The 17,069-nt window shown below is 46.9% G+C and overlaps 1 protein-coding gene across 1 annotated transcript in view; it reads right to left on the bottom strand.

The window, feature by feature from the left end:
- The window catches only part of LOC147709413 (xanthine dehydrogenase/oxidase-like), a 1,362,843-nt gene that overhangs the window by 837,255 nt on the left and 508,519 nt on the right, over positions 1-17,069 (bottom strand). Inside the window, exon 17 of the mRNA XM_086927983.1 lies at positions 3,129-3,252. Within this exon, the coding sequence (XP_086784109.1) occupies positions 3,129-3,252 (124 nt within the window). The remainder of the gene's footprint in view (positions 1-3,128; positions 3,253-17,069) is intronic.

Raw genomic sequence — 17,069 nt, 5'->3', positions numbered from 1 at the left:
CCTGGGACTGATGGGAAGATATCTAAGCTCCCAGCCCTTTTTTGCTTGCATCTGTACTAATCACGGACAGAGGAAAGGACATAAGGGGGTCCCCTTCAGGAGATGACAAGATCCAACCATCAGGCCAGCTCCTGTTTCATTTCCTCTGATACCAGGAGATGGAGGGCCATATCCTGTGAAGCAGGATACCAGAACTAAACCAGCAAAGCAAATGATCTTGTTCAGGTGATAGCAAGGGCTGAGAGCCAAAAATACAGTTGCTGTCATATCCAAACAAACTCTCATAAAATCTGGGAAAAAGGATCTTTCAGTAGATCTAGAATATGGGATTACATTTTTTTAACACTGCTGTCTGGAAGAGAAACCAAACCCCTAGCAAGAAGTATGCCTCCGATAAACATACAGTCTTGTTCTGGGAGCAACTGAGACTTCTGGGTGTTGATCAGAAATCCATGAGATGCCAGCATTTAAACTATTCTATTCATGGGCTCTGTTTCTGAAAAACAGAACTGGTGGACACCAGACAATCATCCAGATAGGGCTGGACGCAAATCCCCTTCTGATGAAGCAGAGCCATCCAAGGAGCCAGAACCTTAGTGAAAACCCTTGAGACCGATTTCAAACCAAACAGGATGACTCGGAGCTGGAAGTGGGATACTCCCACCTTGAAATGAAGAAACGTTTCATGTGCTTGATGAATAGGCTGATACAGGTAACCGTCCTGAAAACCGATCGTAGCCAGGAAGTCGTGAGCAGAAATCAGAGGAATGATGACCTGCAGTGTTACCTTGAGAAAATGAAAAGGCTTTACCCATTGTTTGAATCTCTTTTAAATCCAATACAGTGCAATACCTTCAAATCCAATTAAATCCAATCCCTGAGTGTTTCTGCACCAAAAAAAGGATGGAATACACCCCCTGACCCTATTCGTCCTGGGGAACAGGGAGAATTTTGTTTAGCAGCAATGTTGAAATCCTGTCCCACAAGACCCTCCCCTTCAGACAGGATCTCTGGGGACTGGAGTAAGGATGCAACCCCAGTCTGGAGGCAGAGAGTCAACCTCGATAAAGTGCCCGTTCTGAATGATGTTCAGAATCCAATGATCCATGATAGAGAATTCCCACTGAGGGAAAATGGCCATGAGCCCTTCTTCCACCATATTCAAGCTAGGAGGCTGGCAAAGTCAGGAGCACTGTGTTGATGGGCCTGACGTATTAAATCTGTCCTGCAACCTCCCTGATTTATGGGGTTGGTATTTAAAACCTTTAACAGAATAAGACTTGGGATATCCCTGGTATCTGTGGAACAGGGTTGGAAGGCTGTACCAACAGACGATTTATACAACCAGGAATGTTTCTTGTCCTTGAAAGATTTCCTCATCATGTTATTCAGCTGGTCACAGAAGAGATTCTTGCCCTCTAAAGGTAGTTTCAGAAAAGATGCTTTCTCCGAAAAGTCAGCTTTCCACTCCAAGAAGCAACCAAGGCCACTTTCATGATACAGAGGAAGTATCAGTTAAGCGTTTTGACTGCTTCCTGAGTCCATCAAGGTGGGTTCTATTTTAGATCCCCGACAAATCACCAAGGATACGAGGGAATATCAGTTAAGAGTTTCGACTGCTGCTCCATCTGAGCCAGGATGTTTAAAACAAATACACCCTCTTGAATAGTTTCTGCAATTGAGTAGAAATCCTTAACCAAGGATTGCGAAGTTAGTGCAGTATAGGATTCTGCCCACAAGACCAAATTTGCAGCCCCAAAATAGCGCTTTAGGCCACTGTCCACCTTTATGTCTGTCGGATGGGTTAAACCCAGGTGACTGTTCTCCATCAGATCCGACAGACATAAAGGTGGACACTGTTTAGGGGCTTCAAATTTGGTCTTGAAGGCAGGAAGCAAAGCATCTGCTTTCTCCAAAGGATAGGATATTTGCAGGAATCTAAGTATATAAAATTGATCTGGCTCCTTCCAACGTCTGAAAATAGACTCCTTGATCTTGGTTTGAAAAAGAAGAGTCATTGAAGCAGGTTTGGCATATTGAGGGATGAGCTCTTCAGCATATTCGTCAACTGGGGGAGGCTCTAACCCCAAATTGTCCCAGATATGCAACAAAATAGCTCCCAACTCCTCTCTGAAAATACATTTCCCTCCAAAGATACTGGGCTTATCCAATTATGAGTCACAATCTGAATCAGAATTTGCATTCAAAGACTCTTTTGGGATTCTTTTTGGGATAAGAGCTAAGGCCCTTACCACCGCCTCAACAATCATTGCTTGCACTTGTGCTGCCATCAACCTCTCCTGAGTCTCAGGAGGTTGACTGCCAAGCTACACAGATACATTTTCCTCCTTCCCCCAGAAGAGGGAATCAAAGAACGTCTTTGCATCTTACACCACTTCCCCTCCATGTAGAGACACAAAATAGAAGAAAAACAGCCCCCAAAATAAGACCTGTAAATGACACCAACCCAACTGGAAAGCCACACACAAGCACTTCGATAGAGAAACAGAACAGAAAAAAGAACCAATCCACAAACCCATCGCATTGCTATAGAATATTAAGAATACCTCTCTTACATGCAATTCTGCTCTAGTAGCGTGGGAAAAGCACCACATAAAAGCAAGAAACCAGACATTAGAAAAAATAACCATCCATTTTCTTATCCGAAGAGTAAGGTGGCCCTATGACACAATTGGTGAGCACTGTAATTAAATTAGAGATATTTATATGACAGCGTCATGTGCTTTTTAGGGAGATACTGTCTAAGAACTCCCCCACGGTTTGATCATAACATGTATTGTACCACCAGTATCTGAACTGAAGCCTGGTTGGGATGATGCAGATTTTGGGACTACTGGTGACTAGTGTGTTGCAGATCCAGTTTGAATGTTCCAATCGACTAATGTGTATTAGTGTCTGACCTCTAGACACTGAAGCTCTGACCCAAATGTGCATATCTTTCTTCAATTTTCCAAACTGTGATAAAGCTCCTACTTATAACGACTTCTAGAAAAAATGACGGAGAGCAATATGGAGTCCAATTACAAGGAATCACCAATCAACTTTGTTTTCATGTCAGTCTCTCTTCTTGGTAGCTTAGTCTAGTGAAATGTCTAAAATTTGCATACCATGTCTTCAGCGTAGACTGTTTCATCTTGACCGAAGCCCGCTACATTACTCCCAGGAACATCCATTGCAGACACTGAACACACAAAACCTGGAACATGCTCTGCCTCAGTGAAGTCAACAGATCTGTAAACAAAGAAAGTACTGAAGTTAAGGAAGAGTATGTGTAGGTAGCTGGTTTCTAATAGTCAAATATGTCTATGATAATATTTTTAGGTCTGGCTTCAATGCACACTGAGGAAATTCACATACTATCCTTTGTCACTGGAATAAGAAAAACAGCAATGCCTTTCAGGAGTTTGAACAGAATATGATGACCTTTTGGGTTTCACTGGTACATTGTATTGCAGCTTTGGTATTAGTGACATTCGATGTTCCACTATGTGGGTATCCACCTCACATACATGGTCGATGAAAACGTGCTTTGCATCATTGTTACAGTTCTTTCCTCAGGAGAGTGTTGTGCAAGATTCCATTACAGAAATGTATCACTTATTAACAAACAACATGCTTAGAGTGATAGAAAGACATACCTAAGTTTGCCTCCATTCTTACTGTAGTGAAGGCAGGGCCTTGCATGCACACATTGCTATGCTAGCTTAGGCTTATTAGACCTTTCAACGCCATCTTGCCGCTTTTGCAGCTTTTGCACACAACACTGCATGTATCTGTTATTGTAAGTTAGACTGCTTGACTTTTCCTCACATGAGGAAACCGTGTTTTCGACATTCCTAGACTTACACCGCAATCTCTGTCTGTACAGTATTAACAAAACAATCTAAGCTACTATTTAGGCTGATCGGCTCACGCTCTAGACACAACATGTGCACAGCTGCAGCTGACTGAAATTCTAGCGCCTTTAATATTGCACTGCAGGCATGATTAGAGCACTTGGAGAAAATCTGTTTCCAGAGAGAGAAAGCGCTTGCAGATCCTGATGTGATTCACCTCTACTGATCTTTGAGGTATGCCTAAGAGACCTTCTAATATTATAAAACCTAGGGCTAGATGTAGGTAAAGTTCATTTAACGATGCAGTAATTCCCATTCATTCCTATGGGCCAGGAGGCCCATAGGAATAAATGTGAATTACCGAATCGGTAAATACCGATTCGGTAAAATAGGGAAACATTCAAGGGTGGCAGGGTGTCACATTTACACCCTGTTGCACCCCTGAATAGTGCTTGTGTGCACATGTGGCACACATACATGCCCTAAGGGCATGTATGTCTGCCACATGGCACTGTTGAAAATGGACAGATTTGCATTTTCAAAGGTATTCATTATTTACCACCAACTAATAGTTGGTGATAAATAACAAATCCTTAAAGCACATGAGCACTCTTTAAAGTGCTTCCTACATGCCATTATAAATACCAAATCAGTAAATAATGATTCGGTAAATACCGTATCGGTAAATACTAATTCGGTATTTACCGAATCATCCCCTACATAGGAAATGGCCCAATACCGGTCGGTAAGCCTGAAATGTACCGAATTTCGGGTTTACTGACCGGTAATGGGCCACCTACATCTGGCCCCTAGTTCCTAGCTGGGGAGGGTGGTACATAAGGCATTATAGTTCCTGTTTCCACTAGCATTATAATATACTTTCTCCCTTTGGGTTTTATGGAATTGTAACAATGCTGATCGTATTATTTTTAATCATATGCCTGCTTATGTTAGCAAAAAGACTGCATCTTAGAGCACATCATTAAAATAAACATTTTAAACTTTTCCGTGTATCTATTTACTCACATTGTGGACTGATATGAGAATGACAAACGATTCCCACCATTCCTGATAGTAGCCTAAATTGCATGTTCTGGGTTGTCTAATCATTGGTACCTTTGCTATAGGATGTAGAGGTAATGAGACACTGATGCTAGTCGATTAGGGGTTCTAGGTACTAAGGTGAGTTTTTTGGTACACCACAATTCACTGAGGTCCTGGTTCTCTGTGCATAGTTCTGTGTATGAGCAGAATCCCCGCAACATGGCACACCTAACGATGGGGTCTTATATTTGAGACACTCGAGTAGTGCTTATAACAGTCCATGACACCCTCATTACTGTTTCCGGTTGGCAGTGGTGATGGATTAACTTACTTATATGGTTTAAGTATAGGTTTATTCAAGCTTGATGTTTTAAAAAGGTTCTTTATTTGGATTACAACCCGTTTGTGCTACATTTATATAGATTGTTTCTTCACTTCTGTGTCCTGATGAGTGACATTGATATACCCCGGCACAGTCGGGTAGCAGTCCGCAATCATTTGTAGACATTTGGCGTACCCTTGGAAGGCATGGCAGTACTTTTTGTGGTGAGTGCTGAAGCTGCATACCCATTTCAGCTTTTCTATTCATGGGTTACCTTTCCTGTGGTGAATGCGGATAGCAATACATTTTGTGTCTACACTCCCACTGCTGTGCCTCTGGAATACACTCCGTATAGGACACAGGAGATTCCGATTTCTGCTTGGCAGCATCAAGTTTGGTTTGATGGCGCCCTTCCCCACTCGGTAACGGTGGTTCGGTTGGGCCCTTTGTCTTTTCCTGGGACCATTTGGCCTGTTTTGGCCGGGTTTACACCACACCCCCGTTACCTTACAGTTCCCGTTGGGGAATTAAGAGTCCTTTATACCTAAGCTATAGGGGTGCTTAGGGCATTAGTGCAATACGGAACGTCCAGGTGGGGGCATCTGGTGCTGCGGCACATCCAATTGGACCGACCGGGATGAAACTTATTCCAGTCATGGTTAATGCGGTTATGGGCAAGCGCCCCCAAGAAAAGGATGATATGCCTTTCTGGCTTGCTGAGAAATTTGACCAACTGGAAGCAGTATTTCCTAACACGAACCCAGTTGAGAAACACAGGATTCTGACCATTAGTTTGCAGAAAGACTTAGTGCCAGAAGTGACTGATTGTGATACCTGGGATAAGATATTTGGGCAGTCTATGCTAAGTGCAAGGTTTGGTTGCGAGCAACAGCAGACGCTGTGACCGCATTACCTTGCTGTGTTCCCTTCGTGTTTGGTTCAACAGTGGATCTGGTTGAGTGTCCATAAGCTACTCCGGCACCTGCCATCGATGGGTGCCAACTGCGATGCAGAAAAATATTGAACCCAAAGTTTTTGGAGTGGTGCACCACTCGATATTTAAAAGGTTGATGGTAAAGTGAGTCAATAAGTCATATGGTCTTGAAGAGTTGTCTTAAGTGATCTTTTATTTTCATAAGTTTCCAAAATACAAAATACCAGCCAACGCATTTTGTTCATAGGAATGAACTTCTTCAGGACTGTAAGTATTAATATAGAACACATAAATATACAAACAAACATTCATATGTACATGAGACAAATCTTTTGTGACAAAGCGGTGGGCAAGGAAAAAGAAACAGTGATACAGAAGGGGAGACGGGAGGGATAATGGAAAAAGGAGATTATGGTGTTAAAGGAGATCCCAGAAATATTATTCAAAAAAGTGGAGAAAAACACTCAAAAGATGCGGCAAAAGTGCCAGAGAAAGTGGGGGGTGAGGGCATGAGGGAGCAGGAGGGTGAAGGTAGAATACGGGGGCTGAGTTATACATAGTTACAGTAATATCATAAACAACATTGCAATATTGGACCACCACATGCGTCCTTGTCTTTGCTAAGTGCTTCGGCACACCGTCCATGGCTGTCCTACTCTCCGTGATTAAGCGTGTCCAAGATCACCACGGTCCGGACGCAGCTGTTGAATTGGGAGTGAGGCTAGTCAGAGTGTTTGATGTAGTTTCCGATCTGGTCCTTGCTAATGTCAAGGGAGATGCGGTGAACTTTCAGGTGTCTAATGCGTAGTCCCTGATGCCGATAAGCCCGGGCAGTTGCCAAAAATTATTGCGGAGACTTACAAGACAATTGGCCGCAATAGTTTTGGTGTTAAGCCTTTTGCTAAACTAACAGCTCAGCCGCAAACACAGACGGCAAAGTCTGATAAAGACGACCGTCCTAACTTTCCAAAACAAACATGGAAATCTAAGAAACAGGGGAAGCAACAAAAGAAACAGGGGTTGCGTCCTGCATCGCCAATACCTGTGTCTACTGAGCACACATATGATTTGCGCGACTGCGCTAATATTAAGTCACCTGATCGTTTTCAGGTTCCTGAACAACGTTCTCCTCACTCCAGGAAACATTGGTCTTGCAGCCCGGTGGAGGTGACCGCGGCAGAGGTCGGGGTGCCCAACAAAGTTGTGAGCAGCCCCGCCAGACTGAAGGTAAAGGCAAGCAGGATGACTTTCAACGTCAACGCCCTCAGTTTCAGAAAAAGAAAGTTGCTGCTTTAACACTCGACGCAGTCTTCTCTTCCAGCACAGACATCGACTTCAGCCACGCCACAGAGCTTCAATGGACGGACCACAGCTGCGTCCACTTCACCTTCAAGAGAACGACGACCCACCACCACCAGCAACAGGCCGCCCGCAGAAGCTGGAACAAGATCACAGCAGACCAGCTCGCCACCTCCCTGAGCCAGCACCCTCCTGCCAGCTCAGCGAACCCCAGCCAGGCCGCCGACAACCTCACGAAGTGGATCAGCATCTGCGCGGACGAGCTCGCCCCGCTGTGGACCCCGCCCAGCAGACCCGGCAGCAAGAAAGCCCCGTGGTTCACCGACGAACTCAAGAGCTCCAAGAAGAACTGCCGAGCCCTCGAGAAAGTCTGGAGAAGGGAACCTACACCGGACAACAGGACCTCCTTCAAGCTTGCCACCCGGAAGCACCACCAGCTGATCCGCGCCGCCAAGAAAACAGCATTCAAGGACAGGTTGGACAACAACGCACACAACTGCAAGGAACTCTTCAACATCGTGAAAGAGCTTTCCAACCCCAGCGCAGGAAACAACGACATCACCCCATCGCAAGACCTCTGCAACTCCCTCGCTTCATACTTCCACAACAAGATCGCGGACATACACAACAGCTTCAACAACCAACCAACGCACACCATGACCGAACAACCACCCCCCACCACCACCCTCCACGCCTGGACCCCGATCAGCACCGAAGACACCATCCGCACGATTAACTCCATCCACTCCGGATCACCGACCGACCCCTGCCCTCACCACGTCTTCAACAAGGCCGACGCTGTCATCGCACCCCACCTGCGAGACATCATCAACACATCCTTCGACACCGCCACCTTCCCTGAGAGCTGGAAGCACGCCGAACTCAGCGCTCTACTCAAGAAACCAACAGCGGACCCCACCGAACTCAAGAACTACCGCCCCATCTCGCTCCTCCCGTTTCCAGCCAAAGTCATCGAGAAGACCGTCAACAAGCAGATGGCCGCCTTCCTCGAGACGAATGGATCCCTCGACCCCTCACAGTCCGGCTTCCGAGCCAATCACAGCAGCGAGACCGCCCTCATCGCCGCCACCGATGACATCCGAGCCCTGATGGACAATGGAGAAACAGCGGCCCTCATCCTCCTAGACCTCTCCGCGGCATTCGACACTGTCTGCCACCGCACCCTAGTACAGCGCCTCAGCAACATCGGAATCCAGGACAAGGCACTGGAATGGATCATCTCCTTCCTCGACGGAAGAACACAGAGAGTCCGCCTACCACCGTACAAGTCAGAGGCCTCCGAAGTCATCTGCGGCGTCCCTCAAGGATCATCTCTGAGCCCCACCCTCTTCAACGTCTACATGAGCCCCCTCGCGGCCATCGCACGCAAACACAACCTCAGCATAATCTCCTACGCCGACGACACCCAGCTGATCCTCTCCCTGACCAACGACCCCGCCTCCGCCAGAGCCAACCTGCACGAAGGGATGAAAGAGGTAGCCGAGTGGATGACGACCAGCCGCCTGAAACTGAACTCTGACAAGACGGAGGTCCTCATCCTGGGCTCTTCACCCTCCGCCTGGGACGACTCCTGGTGGCCTCCCGCCCTGGGCACCGCACCCAAACCGACAGACCATGCACGCAACCTGGGCTTCATCCTGGACTCCTCCCTCTCCATGACCAGGCAAGTCAACAACGTCTCCTCGGCGTGCTTCAACATCCTACGCATGCTACGGAAGATCTTCTGGTGGATCCCCACCGAGACCAGGAAGACCGTCACCCAGGCCCTCGTCACCAGCCGACTGGACTACGGCAACGCCCTCTACGCGGGTACCACCGCCAAGCTCCAGAAGAGACTCCAGCGGATCCAGAACGCCTCAGCCAGACTCATCCTCGACATCTCACGAACCAGCCACATCTCCGGACATCTGAGAGACCTTCACTGGCTCCCCGTCAACAAAAGAATCACCTTCCGCCTCCTCACCCACGCACACAAAGCCCTACACGACCAAGGCCCGAGCTACCTCAACAGCCGGATCAACTTCTACGCTCCCAAACGCCACCTCCGATCAGCCAACCACGCCCTCGCCGCCGTCCCCCGCATCCGAAGAGCGACTACAGGAGGAAGGTCCTTCTCCTACCTGGCCGCCAAGACCTGGAACTCCCTCCCGACCGACCTGCGCCTGACCCAAGACCACCTCTCCTTCAGGAAGAAGCTGAAGACCTGGCTGTTCGAGCAGTAGCGGCACCTCCCCCCCACCCCCCCAGCGCCTTGAGACCCTACGGGTATGTAGCGCGCTCTATAAGTGTCATTGATTGATTGATTGATTAACAGCGAGGTATACCACGGATAGTGAGAACACAGCTTCGGAACCAGACATGGGCACTGACCCTTGTAGACAGCACAGCGGAAATTACAGTAGTGCGGCAAGCACTGCGTCCGTATCTGAAGGTGACAGCAAGTGACAAGTTTGTCACTGTTTAAACAGCTGACACTAGAGTGACTCCCCCTGACAGACTTTTTGAAATAGTTCTTTTAATTGAAGGTGACATACAACGTATAATAAAAGGGATTTTGGGGGAAAATCTGACCTCTACATATGACATTTTGTTCGCAGAGCAGAGGCAGACTGGCCCCCACCTTTAGTTTTGGTCGCTCCACGAGGGGAGGAGGTTATCCTTCCTAGTTTCGCACACACAGTGTTGAAAGAGCATGCGCTGAATTTTGCAGAAGAGTGGGCTAAGGTGCTTGCACTGGATTTGAACCATACTCAATTTGGATGGGATAAACTTTCACCCCACCATGAGCTACCATTGTGGTCAATGCCACAGCCACAACCCCAATATCCCATGCGGCGTGAAGCGAAAGCTCCTGTTGCAGAAATCCTTGAGCAATTGGAATATCAAGGGGTGGTTGAAACCTGTGTGTCACCGATGAATAGTCCTCTTTTTACTGTGACTAAACATGATGGGTCGTTACGCCTAGTTTCTGATTATCGGCATTTGAATACTGCGCGGTACAGTATACTCACAGTTCTGCCCTTGTGGATAGTCTCGTGCTTAAACGGTTTACAACCTCACTTGACATAACAATTGGTTTTTTAGCCATAATCTGTCTCTAATTAGCAGTCAGTAAGTGGCATTTACTTCTGGCGGCAATTTCAGTTCAAAAGATTGGCCATGGGCTACAATAATAGCCATGGCGTCTTTGCCGCTCGCATTGTCTCTCTTCTGGAGAGACTCGACCCTGGTGCGTGCTCGCATGTCGATAATATTTATCTCACAGACGACGAAATCTGAACGCATTTGTGTCGCGTTTACCACATCATTTGTATGTTTGCGGACTTCGGTTACAATTTTAACTTTGCAAAATCACACATTGCAGAGTACACAGTTTTGTTTTTGGGCTATCAGCTCAATAATGAAGGTCGAGGTTTAGCACCTCACTTCCTGGAGAAATGTGCACAGCTTCGCGCTCTGACAACTCTGAAAATACTACAATCTTTACTGGGTTTTTTGAACTTCGGGCGTAATTATATTCCCGATTACGCCCAGCGTATCAAACCGCTTTATGCCTGGATACAACCTACTTTTACCAAGTCTTGCTGGCTGCCAGAACATTCAGCTATACTGCAATATTTGCAGTCTGATCTTCTTGAACATAAATACTTACAGACTCGTGATAACCATTAGAGACCTGGTAATAAGAATTGTCCAGTGCTCAGCTGGCTTCACGTACCTGACTTTTAATGAGGGTGACACAGTCCCTATTGCTTACAAGTCACACTTGTACACTTCGGCTGAGATGCGTTTTCCACAGTCGAAAAAGTCTTGACTGCAGTGCAGATGGCAATTCTAAAAGAGAGAGCGCTGTCGCAGGGAAAACGCTTGTTGGTAGTAACACCATATCCTGCCCTAGAAGCAGTGACGAAGGCCAGTGTACCAAATTCGAGAGCTTTGCATCCGCGTTGGATACAATGGGCCACATCCTTGACGTCTCCGGTTGTCACGTTTATTTTTGATTCCTCTTTGCAAGCACAGGAGTATCTGCAGTATGAATTAGTTCATCCGGCTCCTCTGTCCATGCGCCCGCTGGAGGATTTCCATTGTATCATTTACACTGACGGTTCGGCGCAACCGGCGACTGATTCAAAGCATGCTTATTCAGCAGCCTGCGCAATAGTGGTGGGTACAATGGTGAATGGAGACTTCAAGTCCGATGTTGTGCATAGACAGACATTAGGGGACTGTACCACCCAGTTGGCAGAGCTACGTGCTCTGGTGCTTGCGGTGGAGTATGCTCATCCTTGTGTGACTACTCCTATTGTAAGTGACTCTTACTACTGTGTTCAGACGTACAAGGACAATTTATTCTTTTGGGCTCAGAATGACTATCGTGATTCCAAAGGTAGCACTATTAAACACAAAATGCCATGGGTTTGAGTGGTGGAGCTTAAAGAACGCCTGCCACTCGTGTTTGTATTTCATACTCTTGGTCACTAGCCCGTGGGGGTGCACGCTGTTGGTAACTGTCTTGCTGATGAAGCAGCAAAGACCGCAGTAACAACATATGTAGTAGCAGCAGTTACACGTCCCAAAAGTAAGATTGATGATGACATCTTGGCAGCTGTTGCTGCGACAGAGAAGGGGAGTAATTACCCTAAGGGTTTCCCTTCTAAATACTCTTATCATTTAAGTCCTGATAAAGTTCCCTATGTGAGAATTAACAACGTTGGTGACAGACTGATTCCCAACGCGGACCGCAGGCAAACCTTGATAACAGCCGCTCACGAGGGTATGGCCTCGGCTCATGCTAGCCTTTCAGCAACTGTATCTCTCTTACAGCAGTGTTACTGGTGGCGCGGATTGTACAAACAAACGTGTGATCATGTCCTTCATTGTGACATTTGCCAGCAAATCAAACCTTTGACTGCTGCACGCCCACCCCATACGCAGTTGTATATATCTAATAAACCACTTGGGTGCATTTATTTAGATCACGACGGTCGTTTCTCCTCTGATACTGTGTATAAGTACATCTTAGTTGCAGTGGATTCGTGCACATGCTTTATTTGGCTCTGGCCACAAAGGAGTGCTGATGTCTGAACTGTCATCATGGATTTGCATGTCTTTTGTTGGAGTTTTTGCATCTGGCACCCTTCATTCAGACCAGGGTCCATGCTCTTTGGCATCAAAATGTTTTTTCCCGACCTTGAGGGTCTAGATATGGCGACATCTGCCGCACCCTTTGACATAGATGATCATTCTGCTGTATTACAGAACCTACAAAAGACCTGTGACAGTCTTGCAAAGGAACATTTGCCCTCCACAACTGATGCTGTTCTTTAGATTCCGGTAGCTGGCTGGCTACCCCGAGTCGGCGATCTGGTTCGTGAGAAGGTGGAGAACAAGAAGGAGTTTGACTCCTCGTATCGTGCACCAGTTCCTGTGCTTGGGGTGCAGGGTACAAGAACAGTCATTTTACCTCCACTTCCTGGTCGCAAGAAAAACAGGTACATCTCCATTGACAATGTCAAATTACAGCGAGTGGCCGATTCTTCTTAGTATGACTCCAGCGGTCTCTTGTCCAGCAATGCTGACAAATTCTGTTTTGGCTCCGGCGACTACCACCAGGCCTGACGTTGCCATCGAGATGACTACTGTTACTAATCCTTTATTGAATCCACCGGCTGGTGATTCCCTTGATGATACTGAGTATACTTACCCCACAGATGTGTTGTTGCCTGGTGTACTCACAGATACTGTTAATCAGTAACTTTTTACATTTGACACTGACTATGCAACGTCAAAGTCCCCATCAAAAGTTTCTATTTTTGCTGTTTGGTTTTAAAAAAAAATTTTGATACCCCGTTGGACTTACATTTGGCTGGTCCTTTTTTAAATGTATTTGTTCATGCCCTTGCATTTGACCAGGGGTGGGATAGCCGCCGTGAGGTAAGTTTATTTAGGGACTGTGTGATCCACTGGTGCTGCTAGAGCTCTCCCAGCACCTATGGTGCACAGAGAGCAGTGTGTCCCGCCGTAGCCGGACTCAGGAGGTAACACCATTCCGATCTCCAAAAGTGGAAAATATACTGCAATCCTCAATTCATAATAATGATCTGGGCAGACAATGTAAACGAAAAATTTCTTGTAATACAATTGTCCAAAGGACTCAACAGAGGCATCTTCTTGAGGACTGTGAAATGAGACATTTTGGATAAGGAATCAATGGTGACCATGATGACCTTGTTTTCTTCTGATCGAGGCAGAGTTACAAAAAATCAAGAGTGATATAATGCCATGGTGCTGGCGGCATTGGCAAGGGTTGCAGGAGCACTGAGGGGCGAAAATGAGAAGCCTTACCCTGGGTGCAGATAGGACACAATCTAACATAGATGTTAGACCAGACAGCCTTGGATGGTATTCCCCCCAACCCTTTGCTTATCTCCTCTACTTTTCTTTGTTTTTGCTGGCTTTAGGTCTCTGTGCACTTTACCACTGTTATCCAGTGTTAAGTGCTTGTGCTCTCTCCCCTAAAACACAATGATATTGGCTAATCCCCAATTGGCATATTTAATTTACGCATAAAGTGCACTACATGAGCCCAGGGTCTAAATATTAAATTTACTACTACTAGTGGGCCTGCAGCACTCATTGTGCCACTCTCCTAAGTAGCCCTCTAAAAATGGTTCAGTCCAGCCATTGCAGAGCATGTATGTGCAGAATACACTGCCATTTAGAACTGACAAGATAAACCCCTTACCAGGCCTAAACCTTCCCTTTTAATATATATGCACCCCTAAGGTAGGCCCTGGACAACCCAGAGGGCAGGGTGCAATGTATTTAAAAGGCAGGACACGCACAGTTAAGTTTTACACGTTCTGGTAGTGAAAACCCCTTAAATGTGTGCTTTGTACTACAGCAATGCCTATCTCTCCCATAGAATAACAATGGGATTACCATATTTAATTTTATAAGTGTATTTCCCAATTGTGAAGAGTTAGACTTTTCAAGTTAGGTGTCTCTGGAATCACAATTTAAAATCACAACTTATGGTGAAGCCGGATTTTAAATTGCAATTCTGAAAATGCCACTTTTAGAAATTTGGCATTTTCTTACTTTAGTCAATTGCTGCCTGCTGCCTGTCGCTGATACAGATCTAGGGAAAGTGACAGCTGGGCTTTGTATATTCCCTCTAGACAGCCATACACAATGGGAGCTTAAGTATGACTTGATGGACCATCCTGAGAGGATGGGGGGAAGGTCTAGACCCAGCCTCACTAACACCTGAACAGGCTGTGTCCTGTCCCCACACCAAGGGCAGCATATCCCCCGTAGTAAGCCTGGAGCTAGGGCAGCAAGGGACGGACTCTGTGCACTTCAAAGACCTGTCTTTGAAGTCTCCCCCACATCAAAGGTACAAATGGGTATAACTACTGGACCTCTGGCATCACCACTTCAGTACACTTCTGGACCTGTGTAGACTCTGCCAGAAAGAACTGCTATGCTGCTGAAGAACTGTCAATCTGCTGGACTGCTGCTTTGCTGGACTCCTGCCTTGCTGTGCTGCCCTGCTGTCTGCTGTTCCCCTACCTGGGTGAGAAGGACTGGGCCTGTATCACTTCAACCCAGAGTGACTCCAAGGGCAAGTTGGCTGGATTCCCGATCTGAAGTCTCAGTGACATAAAAGACTTCCAATGTACCGCTTCTGCATCTGGACTCTGCCATCTGTGAGTCTACCCTGCCAAGTGGTGCCAGCCCAGTCCTGGACACTTGGAAGTGAGGTCTAAGGCTCTTTCTTCAGCAACACCTATGCACCCTCTGTCAAACAGGTGCATAGATACCTTTGTGTGGATCAGAACTGGAGCATTGCCATGTTGCATGGATCAGAACTGGCACATCGCTTCTGTAGTGTGGATCGGAACCAGACCATCTCTCCTGTTGTGTGACCAGAACCGGTGCATCGCCTCTACTGTGTGGATCGGCCCGATGCATCACCTTCGGAACCACCACTGCACAAAGTCTGCCTCATCTCCATTGACATCCTCAACGACGATGCTTAATCTCCACATTGCAGCTCTGCGTTCATCGGCGCCGACACAGCGTTACTGCTGCGTGGGTCAGGACCAGTGCATCTGAGCTCTGCTGAGCTCCAGCACTACTCCGCCATCGATCAGTGTGCCACCGACACTGGAGGTCTGAGATGGAGGCGGATGCTGGGGCTCGCCAGGGGCCACCCTAAGACCATCTGGACAGACCTGAATCATAGCCAGCAGCTCCTGAACATTGACGGCATGATTGACGGTCATATAGGCGGGCCAAGAGCCTGCGCGTCCCCAGAAAAGGTGCAGCTGTGGTGGAAGAGAAGGGTTCAGCTTCTCCCTAAGGAACAGAACTCAAAGTGGCTGGAGATGCGGCCCACACCTCTATTATGGGTGCCACACCAAGCCACATTCTTGTCCCAGCCTCCAGCATAAAAAACTTTGTAGAAGGACATTTGGCCGCAAGAATGATATCCATTACTTTCAGGAGAGAGATTGAATGCAGTCAACTGCCATCTCTCAATCTCCACGCATGGAGGTGTGGATTGCAAAGGCCCGGTTGCAAGATCGTGGCTTGCTGTTACAACAGACGTTCCTTCCAAAGTGGCAGGCTGATTGGAAAACAGATGCTCATGCCCAGAAGTTCTGGATAAGATATTCTCTTGCCACAATCCAGTGCCACTAGCATGACTTTGGCCTGGTCATTCCTGATCTACTTCAAAACTGGGGCCAGAAGAGGAAGAGGTGGGATATTACGTAGGAGGCCTGTGCTTCACTCTAAGAGCACTGTGTATCTGGGAGACAGCATTCTTGGGCATTCCAACGTGAAAAAGTGCTGACATTGGCATTCTTGGTGGAAGCCAAAAGATCAAACCAGGGTTCTCCACCTTGCTAGAAGACGCTCTGAGTCATCTCTGGGTGTAGCTGCCATTTGTGATCTGCTGCCCATTGCCAGTTGATTTCATTCACCCTGGTGTTTAAAGATCCCGCCAGGTAAATGCATATTATAGAATCCCAGATTTTTTTTTTTAATAGTTTCATCATAAAACACAGTACAATAATGTGTACACACAGTTACATCGATTCAAGGCATCGTAATATTAATCAAAAGCATTGTGCAAAACTTAATCCAGACAATTAGGGGTTACCAACTTCCCAATGTCAAAATAAGACATATCTCGGGCAGTGCCAGCAGAGAACTCTTTAAAATTCACCATTGTCTCACGTAAGTCATGGCTCCCCTCTGGCAGCTCCACCATATATGTTATATATGCGGTTGTGATCTCCCCAATCCTCTATGTTCCCACCACCTGAGATGATACCTCGAGGGGAGTAATTGGTGTGTCTGAGACTGTGTCAGCAGCGATATTAGAAAAGTATTGTTGGTATGGTCCTCACTAGTCTCTGGGACGGCTTCTAGGAGGAAGTAACTTACTATATACATCAGCCTGTGTATTGCAATGCAGCATGTCAGCATGCCAATCTTTAATCAGAGGAAGCGGGACACCCATCCAGCGCAGTGCTACACGGCATTTAGCCAGGAGGAGCCCAATAGCAAGTAACAGCCT

Source organism: Lissotriton vulgaris, chromosome 6 (genome assembly GCF_964263255.1).
Source record: "Lissotriton vulgaris chromosome 6, aLisVul1.2, whole genome shotgun sequence".
Lineage (NCBI taxonomy): Eukaryota > Metazoa > Chordata > Amphibia > Caudata > Salamandridae > Lissotriton > Lissotriton vulgaris.
The sequence above is the reverse complement of the archived record's forward strand: the minus strand, read 5'-3'. Positions and strand labels throughout refer to the sequence as shown.